Source organism: Prinia subflava, chromosome 8 (assembly GCF_021018805.1).
Source record: "Prinia subflava isolate CZ2003 ecotype Zambia chromosome 8, Cam_Psub_1.2, whole genome shotgun sequence".
Lineage (NCBI taxonomy): Eukaryota > Metazoa > Chordata > Aves > Passeriformes > Cisticolidae > Prinia > Prinia subflava.
The window spans coordinates 28,116,560-28,130,687 of record NC_086254.1 but is presented as its reverse complement, the minus strand read 5'-3'; the positions used below and the strand labels follow the sequence as shown (position 1 = coordinate 28,130,687).

General features: G+C 48.6%; 1 protein-coding gene across 3 annotated transcripts in view; it reads left to right on the top strand.

Moving 5' to 3' along the window:
- The window catches only part of KCNQ2 (potassium voltage-gated channel subfamily Q member 2), a 73,784-nt gene that overhangs the window by 22,800 nt on the left and 36,856 nt on the right, over window positions 1–14,128 (top strand). Inside the window, exons 2-9 of one of the 3 annotated variants that reach the window (XR_010081189.1) lie at window positions 836–926; window positions 1,790–1,916; window positions 3,396–3,571; window positions 4,474–4,599; window positions 6,754–6,864; window positions 7,739–7,834; window positions 8,520–8,614; window positions 8,938–9,006. Coding sequence is in view for 1 of the 3 variants with exons in the window: in XM_063404329.1 (XP_063260399.1) it covers window positions 836–926; window positions 1,790–1,916; window positions 3,396–3,571; window positions 4,474–4,599; window positions 6,754–6,864; window positions 7,739–7,834; window positions 8,520–8,614; window positions 11,959–11,994 (858 nt within the window). In the remaining 2 variants the exon portion in view is untranslated. Of the gene's footprint in view, window positions 1–835; window positions 927–1,789; window positions 1,917–3,395; window positions 3,572–4,473; window positions 4,600–6,753; window positions 6,865–7,738; window positions 7,835–8,519; window positions 9,007–11,958; window positions 11,995–14,128 lie in introns of all 3 variants that reach the window. The other 2 variants (XM_063404329.1, XR_010081188.1) reach the window with 2 other exon arrangements.

Sequence of the window (14,128 nt, the reverse complement as noted above, 5' to 3'; positions counted from 1 at the left end):
GGGGTTTGAGCATCTCCCCAGTTTTGTGGTAAATTAGAGGCTGGAAGGGTTGATATCAAGGTTGTATCCCCACAGCTTATGGCAGGATGAGGCTTCTTTTGTCCCCAAAAAGCTGGGACAGAGACTAGCCCAGCTCATTCCCCAGTGCCAACAGCACCAAAATCACATTCCCTTGGGCTGGATCAAACTCCTCTTCTGTCCCATGTCTGGCCACAGAAGAGCAGGGTAACAACCACCCACCTCCCAGTGATGCTCCAACAAGCCCAAAAAGTCAACAGTCTTTCCAGGCAGCGGGGAGTTAATGTGGAGTACCTGCCTGAGAAAGGAACATTAAATCCACCCAAAAATGTCCTACTCTGGCAAGAATTGCAGCACCACTTCTGTGTGAGCTTTTGTGGATGTAAATGTATAAGTAGAGCATGAGTGGAGCTCATGCTCAGCCCATGTTCCTGCTCCTCTGCCAGTCTGCTCCCCTCTTATCCCTGTTAGAAATATCCCTGCTCATTTGGATGCTTTTGGAGGCGTGCTGCTGAAAGAGCTGACACTTCCTTGGGGAAAAAATGTCAGAAGTGATCAGAGCTGCCAGCTGGAAAGGGAACTGGATTGGCACTGGCCAAACTGGGGATAGTCCATTGGGTCCATCCACACATAACCCTTCCAGTTAGCAAAACTGGGCACTTTACTTACCCTTTTTTACATGGTGATGTAGCAGCTGTGCAGTAAATACTCTGAGAGAAATATACCCAAAATTGCTCTCTGAGTTCATTGGATGAACATGAAAATTTACTGCCATTAAGACTGACCTTCTTTCTCTCTCTCTTCTTCTGTTCTTTAGTTTTCTACTAGTGTTCTCCTGCCTGGTGCTGTCTGTCTTTTCAACCATTGATGAGTACCAGAACAGCTCAGAAGGAGCCCTTTACATCCTGGTGAGTGGGGGCTGACAGTGAAGTATTAAAATAAAGTCAAAACCACACGGACCCCTGAGACTGGGGGTGTTTGAGGCAAGAATTTAAGCTGTGCCTTGTGAGAAGGGGACCACTCAGGCCTGTGGGTCAGAAAGGGGAAAAATTTTTTAAAAATCCAGGGCTGCTGGATTCTCCTGTTTCCTCTTCTTTTGTCTTTTTTCCCCATTCTTGCCCTACATCAAATCAAAAGGTGCTGCAGACTTAATTAGGGCTTTGCTGTGTTTGACACATGAGAAAGGTGAGACAAGATCTCAGAGGGGAGGGAGCATGCATGGGATACTCAGGTGGAGATGGAAAGAGCTGGAAAGAGCTCACGTGGCATCGAGGGATGGAGGATCTACAGCATGCCTGCACCAGATCTCCCAGCACACACAGGCAGCCAGGCCAGTTTCCTGGGGAAAAACCTGGAATCCTCTTTTGTCAACCTCTAGGATTATTCCTGCTCAGTGATTCCCATCTCTGCTCTTCCCTCAGCATTAACTGAGTTGAGTCCTGGAGACTGATGGCAGGGAGACACCGAGGTGCTGATCAGTCCTGTGATGGGGGAACAAGCACAATATGAGGAGGTGTAAAACTCCAGTTCATGACTGCAACGTGCAGCACCTCTCACCATGCTGGGGAGGGGGAGGGAAGACACAGCAGCAGAGATCTGATGATCTTTCCAGCCTGGGCTCTCTGCTCAGCGGTGCAAATGTATTTTCTGTATGCAGCTCAGCCATGTATTTTCTGAGGTGTGTTTTCCCAAGGTCGTGGGTTTGTCCTGGATTTGTCAGCGTGCTCTCCATCATCCTTGTCCCCCACTAATGGCACTGTCCTCCTCTCAGGAAATCGTCACCATCGTGGTGTTTGGGGTGGAGTACTTTGTGCGGATCTGGGCCGCCGGCTGCTGCTGCCGCTACCGGGGCTGGCGGGGGCGGTTGAAGTTTGCCCGCAAACCTTTCTGTGTCATCGGTAAGAGCTGAGCCCCTGCATGAGATTGCCCAATCCACGCCACTCCCAGCTCTTGCTGGCGTGGTGCTCCAGTGTCTTGCATGTGTTTTGGGGGTTAAACTTCAGCTGCTTCGTGGTCACCTTGAGAAAGGACAAAAAAGCCAAAGGCAGAAGTCCTAAACCATGGCCATGCTTTCTGTTATTCATCACAGGGCTCTGTGGGCCTGATATTTTTGGGTCTTGGAGATTTTAGCCTGCTGGTAGCTGCTAACTCCTTTCCCAAGGGAAAAGTTTCTTAGGAAAGCTTCTTCCCAAAAGAATCTTGGTAAAACAACTGTCCTTTCCCAAAACAATCTTTCTGGTTCTCAGAGAAAAACATTTTGGCTGTTTCTCTAGTTTGACCAGTGGGATTGGAGACGTATCAGTCCTGTTCACCAGTCGTGTTAAGTCTGTATTGGAACACCTTACAAAATTCGACAATTAAAGGTTTTTTATGCCTTTTGCCCTCTGAAATATTTGGAGTCTTTTGTCTTTTGTTTGTGTCCTGTAGTGACAGGGCTCTCCCTGTTTTCTGCTGACCTGGGAGCCATCCCAGTGCCCTGCACACTTCAAGAGTCACTGACAGCTGTCCACACCCACAGAAACAGGGTTTAGCCAGGAGAAAGTGAGCACAGGAACTGGAATCCTGCAATCCTGCGTCCAACCCCCACACCAAATTGTTCCCAAGTCATTGAGACTCCGTGTCTCACTTTGCCTTCCCTGGTGCTGCTGAGCTGCCCCACAAGGGAGCTGTGAGACTGAATTAATTATTGTTTGTAAAGCACTCAGTGACTCTCCTGTGAGAGGGGCCATCTGGGCACAGCAGTGATGTTTTCTGGGATTAGAAATGGGCAGAGTGGCCATGCCCTTTGCTATGGAGGCTGCCTTTGACTGTCTGGGGGCTGGCAGTGGTCATATGCAGGATTTCAGTTTATTCTGCAGAAAAATGGTCCTATAAAATTTGTGTAGCAAATCAGGGAAGGAGATTTATGGGACCTTTGGAATGTATTAAACAAGACTTTTTTTCTTGGCCTATTTCTTGGACTTTGTTTGTCCTTAAGCACCTTAGGATTACTATGGAGGATGTATAGATTTTCATTCCCAGTTGAGATGGGGAATTCCCTGCTCTGTGTAACAGGCAGCCATAGCTGATAAAAGAAGGCACCTTTGGCAAGGATTTAATCCGATATTAACACTGAATCAGACCAAAATTCAGGCTTTGCAGCATTCGACCCATTTCCTATGGGAACGAGGAGCGTGGAGAAAGAAACCAGGATGTCTCCACAAGGTGTGCAGCGAGCAGCTCCCTTCACCCACTCTCAGATCAGTGCTTTGTCCTTCCAGCAGGGGACACGAGTGTGGGAGCCCCGTGTCACGCACGGCCTGAGGCAGCGGCAGTGCCCTCCCTTTGGTGGGGTCTCAGGGCTCCCCCTCACCTCCCCCTGCCCTGTGTCCCCGCAGACATCATGGTGCTGATCGCGTCCATCGCCGTGCTGGCCGCGGGCTCCCAGGGGAACGTCTTTGCCACCTCTGCTCTACGGAGTCTGAGGTTCCTGCAGATCCTGCGCATGATCCGCATGGACCGGCGTGGCGGCACCTGGAAGCTCCTGGGCTCCGTGGTCTACGCGCACAGCAAGGTGAGCAAGGCCTGAGTGAGGATGTCGGGCTGCTCTTCGTGTTCTCCTCGCCTGGGACACTGCTTTGGTTCAGCTCTCCGTCACAAAGTTCTTCCAGGCACGGGGACATTGGAAGGACACCGTAGGTAACACAGGGGAGCAGCACAGACAGAGACACAAGGTCTCATGGAGTGCTCCACCAGTGCTCCACCAGTCCAGAAGGGAAGAGAGAGAGAGATTCCAGTCATGGAACCAATCCCTGGTGTACAGGGATCAGTTTGGGACGAGGGTGTTGTTAATTTTTTGTTTTCTGATGCTGTATTTATGATTTTAACATTTCTCCTGCATCCTTCACTTTCTTTTCCCCATAGAAGCTTAGCCAGCTTCTCCAGCACTGGACAGAAATGTAAAAAACAGGAAATTTGTGGGTCTCCTTTGTCCACACTTGCACTAACCTAATCCAAAAATAATCACTCCTGTGAGTTCCGAATTAACACTTTCCTGCAATTGGGGGATAGTCCATCCAGACCCCAAACTCACAGCTCCTCCTCCTTTAGGGGATTGGATTTGCCCTAAGTAGAATATCTAAAGATCTGGGCATTTCTATTCCAGTTTCAACTCCACTTCCCTGTGTTAACTGGGAAAATACCAGAGTTTTTAAAGTCTCAGTTCCAGTTCTTGCAATAATGGAGCTCTTAACACTCCCTTCTCCATTTGCTCTGTGGGTTTGGATAATTTGGTCTTCAGGCCTGGCAGAACCATGGCCCCATCTCAGAAAGTGCCATCGCTGATCTCCAGCCAAAGCCCCAAAACCTAAACAAGTGCAGGGAAAGTTCAGATCCAGCAGCAAGCAAGAAACTCAGCGTTTGGAGATGCACACCAGGACTGCAATTATTCTCTTCTTTCTTTTAATGATCTCGCAGGAGCTGATTACTGCCTGGTATATTGGCTTCCTGTGCCTCATCCTGGCCTCTTTCCTGGTGTACTTGGCCGAGAAGGGAGAAAATGAGCACTTTGATACATACGCAGATGCACTCTGGTGGGGTCTGGTAAGTAATTTCCATAGAGCAGCTGCTGGTTATTAAAATAAAATGTCCATTAACCCTCCATCTTCTATCACTTACGTGAGGTATCGACTTGGAGAGTGCTTAGTTAACATTTTTATTAAATGGCTTCGGGCTGCTCCATTTAGCTCTTTTTCTTACATAAACCTCATAGAAATTGTTAGGGGATCACATTTCTGAATTAGCTGGAGCTGCAGAGGAACCCAGAACTTGTCTGCTCCCAGTCATGGGATTGAGCTCTGTCGTGACAGAGTCAGAGAGATCCCTCACCATGGGGTGCTTTGATCATTGTTTTGACAAGCATTGCTGTCCTTTAATTATTTAAACTGCACTTGGGCAAGGCGCTGCTGAATGTGCTGGAATAAATTTTATAAAATTAATAGGGCTAAGTAACAGAGAGACTCCAGTGGGGCGAGCACTCCCTGTCACATCTCTGCTGAAAGGGCAATACTTGTGGTTTGCTGTGTGTGTGCATGTGAATTATTGGATTACTCGATTAACAAAGAGGGAATTAATGACGTTCTAATCTCCTTGCGTTATTGTTCTTCTGCTCCATCACTAGTTTGGCCTTGATTACAAAGCATGTAATGAAAATCCCCGATCTGATCAAATCCCAATAACAGGCTTGGGGAGGAATCGGCTGATCAAGCAGCTCCTCCATTCCAACAAAGGGAAAGAGGCAGTAAATTGCTTTTCAAGCCCCTTAGTTAGGAGAGAAAAATAAAAACAAAGCCCAATTTGACATAACGAGAAAATAAACAATGAGAGAAAAGTGACAGCCCAGATTAGAGCTCAGTCTGGGGAGGACCGTGGCCAGATTTATCCCTTCTGCTTCTGAGACTGTTTTGCCACTGAGAAGTTCAGAAAAAAATGAGCTTCATTAAAATAAACAGTTTTTGTCAGAGTCCAGCTCATGGGTCCAATATGGGCAGATGTTGAGAGATGGGATAAATCAAATTTCAGGTTCAGAAGCTCATCCCTTGGTTGATCTTAGTTGATCCAACACTTGCTGTCTATAGAATTTACAAAAATATTGCAAACCAGCTTTGCAATGATTATGGAGAGAGCCTTGCTCCAACTCTGTGTTTCAGTAAGGATTAGCCATGTGGATGCATTTTTTAACCACTTGGTCAAAATATCATCTAATTGATAAGGCTTTTAGTGGGCCCAATTAAAAGGCACTTTGGGATCCTACTTCCATTTGTGTAGAAGTGATTTTTTATTCTAAATGGAATGCGTGTTTCCAATGCCACACCAGCATGGTGTCAGCTCCCATCCCTGGGGCCAGCTCTGTCCGTGGAGGCCGTGTGACAGGGAAAGCCTTTGGGATCAGAACCTTTGGGATCAGAAGTCTCAAAGGTGTTTCTAATCTGACCATCCCTCTCTGCCTTGCCCTGCCAGTCCCAGGCTCTCCAAATCCTCTTGGAAGCCTTGGAGGAATAGCCAGCATTTTCCACTAGTGATGTCCAAGGAATGAAGTGGGAAAAAGTGATTTCCCCTGCAGCTGGAAATTCAGGGGACTCTGGTTCCAACAAAACTCTCAGGTCGTTCCCCAAATACAGACAGCAGCTTGCCAGCTCTCCCTTGGTGCATTGCAATAGCACAAAACCCATCCCTAAATGAGGTGGTGTGAAGGAGCCTTAATTCATCCTCTCAGCCTAACAGGCTGGTTTTAAATAGGGGAGTAGAGACCAGCTGATGGGCACTGCTGGGAAGATTGGGAATAAACAGCAGCAGATCTTTGTGCAATGCAAATAGCTTTCCTGAGCTGCCGAAAGGGAGCTGGGGGGAGCGGAGCCGGTTCGCTTCCCCTGCCGAAGGCACAGCCCCTCCTGGGGGAGGCTCCGAGCTGCCGCCAGCCTCTGCACCAGATGGCAGCTCTCTCTGTGACAGCAAAGGCACCAAAACGCTCCCAACGGGTGTCAAAGCCAGCAGGTGAGCAGGGCGGGTGTTGGGGTGTCCGTGCATCCCGTGGGGCTGCCCCTCCCTGCCGGTGCCCCGGGTCCCCGAGCTGCAGCTCAGGGCACGCGGTGACCCGGCTGCTCCATGTGCCACTCTGCTGCTGGGTGAGTTCTGGGTGGGTTGTTTCAGTGTTTAGGCTGTCTGACCAAGGGCTGGGCGCTGATCTCCTCCCTGCAGATCACTCTCACCACCATTGGCTACGGGGACAAGTATCCACAGACCTGGAACGGGCGGCTGCTGGCGGCGACCTTCACACTCATCGGCGTCTCCTTCTTCGCCCTTCCTGCTGTAAGTGTGGGGTGCTGAGCTCACCTGGACCTCGTCCCCAGCCCCTGGAGCTGGTGGCTCTCTAACAGCCACAACAGACACCTCCTGACTGGGATGCTTTGTGGCTTGTGAATCAAAAAAATGAGGGAGAAAAAGGGAAATCTGTTTGAATATCCACAACTTGGGCATCGTGTGCATGAGCAAATGGGATGGGAACTTTCAGTTTGGCTCTGCACAAATGTTTATGGAAGCAATAAAAATCGCCTTTTCCCCCAGAAGGTTGTTCCTTGGGGTAATTTAAGATGAAAGAGAGTTTAAAGTGGATATTAAGAAGAAATCCTTTCCTGTGATGGTGGTGAGGCCCTGGTACAGGTTGCCCAGAGAAGTTGTGGCTGCCCCATCCTTGGAAGTGCTCAAGGCTGGGTTGGACAGGGCTTGGAGCAGCCTGGGATAGTGGGAGGTGTCCCTGCCCATGGCAGAGGGTTGGAATGAGATGAGCTTTAAGGTCCCTTACAACCCAATTCAGTCTGTTGTTCTGCAATTACATCATTTCAGCAAATTCCTCATCCCTTTGGTAGTGCATTTCAATGTGTTGCAGGATCTGGATTCCTGTGGGGATAATCTGCTGAATGCCAGCATGATGGGGTTCTTTTGTATTTTATCAGTTGGCTGGAGGTAGTTTGGGAAAATTTGCAGTTCCAGTGAGTGTCAGCAAAGTCTGTTGCCCCTTGGAGAGTGTCAGCCATGGCTGCCGGGATGGAGGCTCCTTCATTCCTCTATGTTTGAATCAAAAAATGAGCCAGGAAAAAACCTTTGGAGGGAAAGCTGGCCACGATTTTTAAGTGGAAGCTTAACTAAACCCCTGCTAGTTGCAAACTGTTGTTCTCTTCCCCAGGGCATCTTGGGTTCGGGATTTGCTCTGAAGGTGCAAGAGCAGCATCGACAAAAACACTTTGAGAAGAGGCGAAACCCAGCAGCGGGCCTGATCCAGGTGAGGGTCACATCCAAGGAGCCTTGTGGTTACATCATCCTGGTTTTGGGGAGCTTCACAGACTTTTAGAAGATGGGGAGGAGACAAATGGAGCCGTGTGTGTAAGGTGTGAGACAGCAGCTGGTGACTGGTTTTGTCTGGGAATAAATGCCAGGAAATCAACCATGGGAAAACAACATATGTGGTAGGGTATCTAGAGAGAAAAGGGATGGAATTCAGCAAACAGCCAGCTCAGCAAGACAAATGCATTAGGACAGTCTGTTTTCACCCTTTTTTTCTCCCCAAGAAGAATATTTATCCTGATATAGAGGTACAGTTGGGAGCATTTTCTTCACGAGAACAGATGTCCGTGCAGAAGGCTGGCCTTGCTGTATGTCTTGGAGAATTGAAATTAGTCATTTTACATTCCCCTGCTCCTCTCTCTCCACATTTTTCACTTCTTAATGAGCAGCAACACCCATCCTGACCTCAGCCTGGCAGTGAGTGCCTGGGACCTGCAGCATTTTTAACTGGGCTCACATGTCAGGAGTGTCATGGTACCACCCCAAGTCTGTCTCCCACCAAATCAAGAAGGCAGAATGCTGGATCCATCCCATAGGACTCGGTGCTGGTTGAGGTTTATAAACCCAGGGGTGGTTCTGGCCGTGCCTGGGTGCACAATCTCACTGAGTTTTCTCCTGCACAGGCGGCTTGGAGATTTTATGCCACCAACCTGTCCCGGACAGACCTGCACTCCACCTGGCAGTACTACGAACGCACCGTCACCGTCCCCATGTACAGGTACCTCCTCCTCCAGCTTCCTCCTCCACTGCCTTCCTCGTGATGCCACTGTCTCCATAGTTATTTTTGTTATCTGAATATATAATTTTGCTTATTTATTTACTTTTTCTTTTTGTTGAAAGAGTTAATTTTGAGCTCCTAAGGGCTGGTATATGCATTTACTTTTGGAGGTTTTTTGCTTTGTATTTTTTCATTGTTTTTTCTTTTTTACTTGATTTTAATTTCCGTGTTGCTTTGTGTTTTTGTTTGTTTTTTTTCTTCCCATGTCTTTGTGTGTGTACATGCTCTTCTTTTCACCTTTATTTTTCCACGCCTGCTGGTAGTTGCATTGTGTTGTGACAGTTGCCGTGCCCAGGTGTGAAGACCTCCCTCCAAGCTGCCCTGGATCATAGGTAAACACCACCCTCACCCTACCTGCAGCTCCTCCTCCTCGTGCCCTCTCAGGCTCTCCTTGCTGGTCCAACTGGTCTCTAATGGTCCTTCTGCCTTTCAGCAAACTTCTCTCCCACCCTTGACCAGCCTGGCACTTTCCCAAGTGCATTTTCCCTGGGTCCTCCTTTCCTTTCTTTTCCTTTTTTATCTCTAAGAGGAGGAGAACTAACTCGGGATTCAGGGAGCGTTTTCCCATTTCTTGTATCTCATTTATCCATCCCAGGGTGTTGACACAAGCAGGGAATGACGTTGGAGCCGTGATGGATGAGGCTGCTGAACACCAGAGTGTTTTAGCAGCTCCCACCTGCCTTGCTCTACCTGCAGTAAAACCTGGCAGGTTTTTAAGGTGAAACCACACAGGTTAGAGCAGTGCTGTGGAAATTCACAGTGCCCTGGCGTTTGGAGCTTCATGGAGCTGGGGACAGAGTCCCTTGCCATGGCTCCCAGCCCTCCAGGACATGGGGAAGCACCACGTTCTTCATGTCCCCTTTGGGCCTGGTGGCTTCCTCAGAAGCTAAAATGCACAGTGTTCTATTAATTTCCACCCCACACCTCCCTGTATCCTGGGCAGGGCCCTGTGCCCCTTCCTGGTGTATTTTTAGAGGTTATCCATGACTCTCTGGGTTTGTAGAATGGTTGGATGTGTTTGTTAGATATTCCTGTAGCTCTATGGGGTTTTCTTGGGTGTGATGGGGCTCCCCTGTGCCCCATTTCCCCACTCCCATGCAGGGCTGTGGCCCAGCACTGGGCTGTGCCATTGCAGGAATAATCCCTTCCTGTTTTCCATATTACTGGTGCCTTCTAGCCCTCAGGCAGACAGCCTGGATGTATTTCCTGGGGTAAGCTTTAGCCTGTATTTCAAACACAGCAGCCAGCCTCTTAAGCCATCATAAAAACCTGTGGGAAGTCCCATTGTTGTGGTCAGTAAATTCTCATTGGATTCATTCCCAGTGTGTGTCTGATTGGTTGCTTTTTCCCTACAAATTTATGAACTGACTTGAAGATTTTGTCTAAAAAACCCAAAACATCAACAACAACCCAACAGAACAGAACAAAGCTGTTTCCCCATAGCATTAAACCCACCCATTGAAGCTCTCCCTCCCAGTACCTGACCCTCTGGCTGTACCTTTGCACCACGGCCTGGGGTCAGCTACTGGAGAGGATGAGGATGGAGCTTGGCCCAAAATCCACTGCAAAATGCAGGCACTCAGGGCTTGTTTTCAGTGGACTTTGCCAGATTTTACTGCTCTTTGAAATACTGAACTTACCATGCAGCCAGACACGCAGTGACACCCTTTTGATTACCTGCTACACAACCCCCTTGTTAAAACCTGCATTTCCACAGAGATAATATGCAGGAAGAAATCAGAGCTAAAGATCTCCAGAAAAGGCTAAATAGAAACTCTGGGGAGGAGGAAAAAAAAAAAAAAAGTAGTTTGGAGAGCCTGCTTATCTTGTGTAAAAAGCCAGGACAGATTTGTAGCAGGCCTGTAGCAGTTTTGCTGGCTGCTGCTGTGGGTGCTGCTCAGCCCCACACAGCAGTGTCACCCTGGGCTACCTTAGGAATGGATTTCTCTGGACTCTCAGCTTCTGCCTTAAATCCCAGCTCCTGTTTGTGCACAGATCAAGTGAACATCACCTGGGCGAATGAGCTGCGGGTGCACCAATGGATTCAGCCCTCAATTAATTCACTTTTTTTTTTCCAAAAACGCAGTGAACCCCTTCTGACTATATTTTGAATGCTGTCAAATAAATTAAGTAGATTTTTTTTTTTAAAAAAAGGGAGTAACTGTATGTTCTGGCTGCAGCTTGCATCACTCACACTGACCATCTCTCCTTGCCTCCCCACTTCTCCAAGCCAGCTGGCAGGCACTGGCAGCCCTGTGCTGCTGCTGGTGCTGCTGCAGCCATAGCAGCACGTCAAGCCCAGCATCCCTTAAGGCCATGGCTGCTGACATGTGGCTGCAATGCACAGTGTGGTTTGGAAGTGGGCTGGAGAACACAAAATCCCTCTCTCTGGTGCCCAGGGATGATCTGCAGTCACTACTACCTCGGCATCCTTTCTGCTCAACACTGAGCTGCTTATTCCTCATAGCAGGAGCCTGTGCCTTTAGCTCATCTCTCTTCCCAAGGCATCTCTGGAAAGGCTTGGCTGCTTGATATGAGAAAATTGTTACACATGCCTTGGAGGAGCTCACGTGGCTCCAGAGCATCACTCCAATCACTGCAGTAGAGCTACTCTGATTTGTTTGGGGGAAAATATGGGGGCCTCCGAGAGAATCCCAGATTTCATCTTTAAATCCAGAATGTGGCAGAACCAAATTCTGAAATACGCACAAGGCTTCTGTGTGTGCAGGTGTGGTTTGGGTTGTGATGCACGAGTTGGCTTGGTGCACCCAGACACCATAAATAACCTGTTCTGCATCAGCCACTGGATTTACTGGGAAAAAATCTGTTCTTATTGTCACTCATGAGAGCAGGGCCTTGATCTGAACTGCTGTCATATGTTGGTCTTCACTGAAAATCCAAACCCAGGGGCACGTCCTGCCCATTCAGCGTCCCAGCCCAGGGAATGCCTGGCTGGTGGGGCCGAGGGCTGTGGATGTCCCATGGAAAGTCTCTGGGAGGCCCCCACACTTTCCCTGCCCCGTGGTGCCCATTTGCTCTCGGAGCAAGGTGCCAGCTGCCTGTCCCCGAGGGTGACACGGGCGTGCCACAGCGGGAGCCAGCTCAGCCCACGCTCCTGTGCTCACCCGCGAGCCTGGCCACAGCATCTGCTCCCGGGGACACACCTCGTTCATATGCTAATTTTCTTTATTCTGTTTCTTTCCCCCTCTCCTCCACCCCAACTTCCCCCCTTGTTTTTCTTTCTCTTGCCCCTTTGGTTTTCTTTGGTGAAAACACTTGAAAAGCACGCAAACGCAAACGCAAACGTATGGTGCCTCCAGGTATGACGTGCATGTGACTCTGAAAGTGTGTGTCATGTCACTCCTTGTTCTTCATTTGGGATTGTAACATGCAAAGCCTTGAATTAAAAACAAAACAAAACAGACAAAAAAGACAGAAACCTTTGAAGATGAGTTTTTCCCAAGGAATGAGTGAAAGCCCAAAGCAGACGCGCCCTCCTGCTGCTACAGACTATCCCCCTGCACCTCCATGTACATTTTAGCTATTGGTACACACAAGTGTTGGGACACTGCCAAAAGATGATGTAAGGAAGGAGAATGGGAGCGTGCTTGATAAGCTTGCTTTGTTAAGGATGATTTCTTGATGGTCTTTCCAACCTCCCCCGATCCATGCAATGCTTAACGAGAAAACATCCCCATGCATCTTCCATTCCCCTCTGCCCTCACTCCCGTGTGTTCCCTCTCTCCAGCCCTCTTCTCCCGTCCTTCATTGTGTCATTTATCTGAGCTGCAGGAGTTGTGCCCACCTGGTAATGCTGGCTTTGAGTTTGCTGGTGCGGTGGCACCACAGGGCACATCAGTGGTAGCACAGGATAAAACCTCCAGAGCAGCTGTGCCTGCTTTGGAGGGTAAAACCTGGAGAAGAGAAAGGTCTGGGATTGATATGACCATTCATTTCTTCGAGTAATCCAATCTGATTTTTTGGTGAAAGAATGCTTCATCTCAGCAGGACTTTTCTATTTCAGTTTTTTGTTCCAAGACCCACCTAGAGCTAAGCAGTTATTAGCCACAGTTATTCAATCTGGGACTTAACCTTTTGGGATCATTCCAAATGCAAAGTCCTGGATATGGCTGTGTAAGATTTATGATAAATAATATTATCTCAGGTACTGCAGAAGGGAGTAGATTTGCAAATCACAGGCGTATTTTATATGAGATGGGTATCTGAAGGTGTAGTCAAGTTAATATTTTAGGATGGGGAATAAATGACTTGCATTTCAAGATTGCAGGCCAAGCTCTTTTCTTAGAGCTGTTTAAATCCTCACTAGATGCAGTAATGCCACTAGAGCTGATGTGATTTAGTGTCTGATTTCGAAACCCGGTTCCAGTTTTCACAGATGCAAGTTTTACAGCCTTAGTAAATCACACTTACTGCGCTCTGTGCTTAATTTATAGCAAATTGCATCAATGAACTGCAAGTATAATATTAAGAATATATTTTCCTGTTGTGCTGAACAACAGCCTGTTTTGAGAATCAGACATTTTTCTACTACTGGGAGAGGAATAAGAATGTGCCACTTCCATTCCATTTGTTGTAATGAAGTATTTTATAAGCTCCATAAATGTTCTCAGTCATGAAAAATAGCTTCAGTTGGAGACATAAAGTCATGGTTAGGGGAAAAATTGGCTGCTCATAGGAACTCCAGCACTGCATGGAGGCTCATTTAGATTCCCATCCCATTCCAGCACCCATCTCCTTGTCACTGTCTCCTTAATTGTTCATCCTGGGACTGTTCAAAAAAATCATCGTGGCGTGTCGTGGTGTGTCTGCACAGCTCCCAGTGTGTCGTGTGCTGCTGCCCTCCTCGTGTTGTGGGGTTCTGGTGGTGTCCTGGCCCCAGGCATGACCTCCCTCCTGTCCCCTAACGCTTGAGAAGTTGTCTGTGCTCCCAGGAACAGCGGATCCGCCTTTCCCTGTGGATATGGGAGCCAGCACCTGGAGTCAGCGTGGCCTTTCTCTGTGCTGTACTGGGAGGGGTGGTGGAGGCAGCTGGGGGGCCCTGCAGCAGCTCAGAAGCGTTGCTGTGGTGGGTGGCATGAGCTGTGTGTGTCCCGTGGTGTGCAGATCCCTCAGCCAGCCCCCCTTAACGCGCTTCCCTCGCTAACCAGTGACACACGGACCAGGAGGAGAGAGAGAAAACGTGAGGAGCCCCAGCCAGAGGTTCCTTCTGCACCTGGCATGGTGGCACCTGTGTCCCCTGTGCCCTGGGCACACAGCAGGGCAGGGTGCTGTGCATCCAGCATTCCACAGCAAAGCTCAGCTCAAGAGCTGTGCAGAGTTCTGCCTTTTTTTTTGTTTTTTAGGGTTCTGGAGAAATGGTGTGGTGCAGTAGCTGTTCCCCAAGCTGCCCTTGCAGTGACAGGTTAGGCTGAGCACTTAGTTGAGATTAAATTT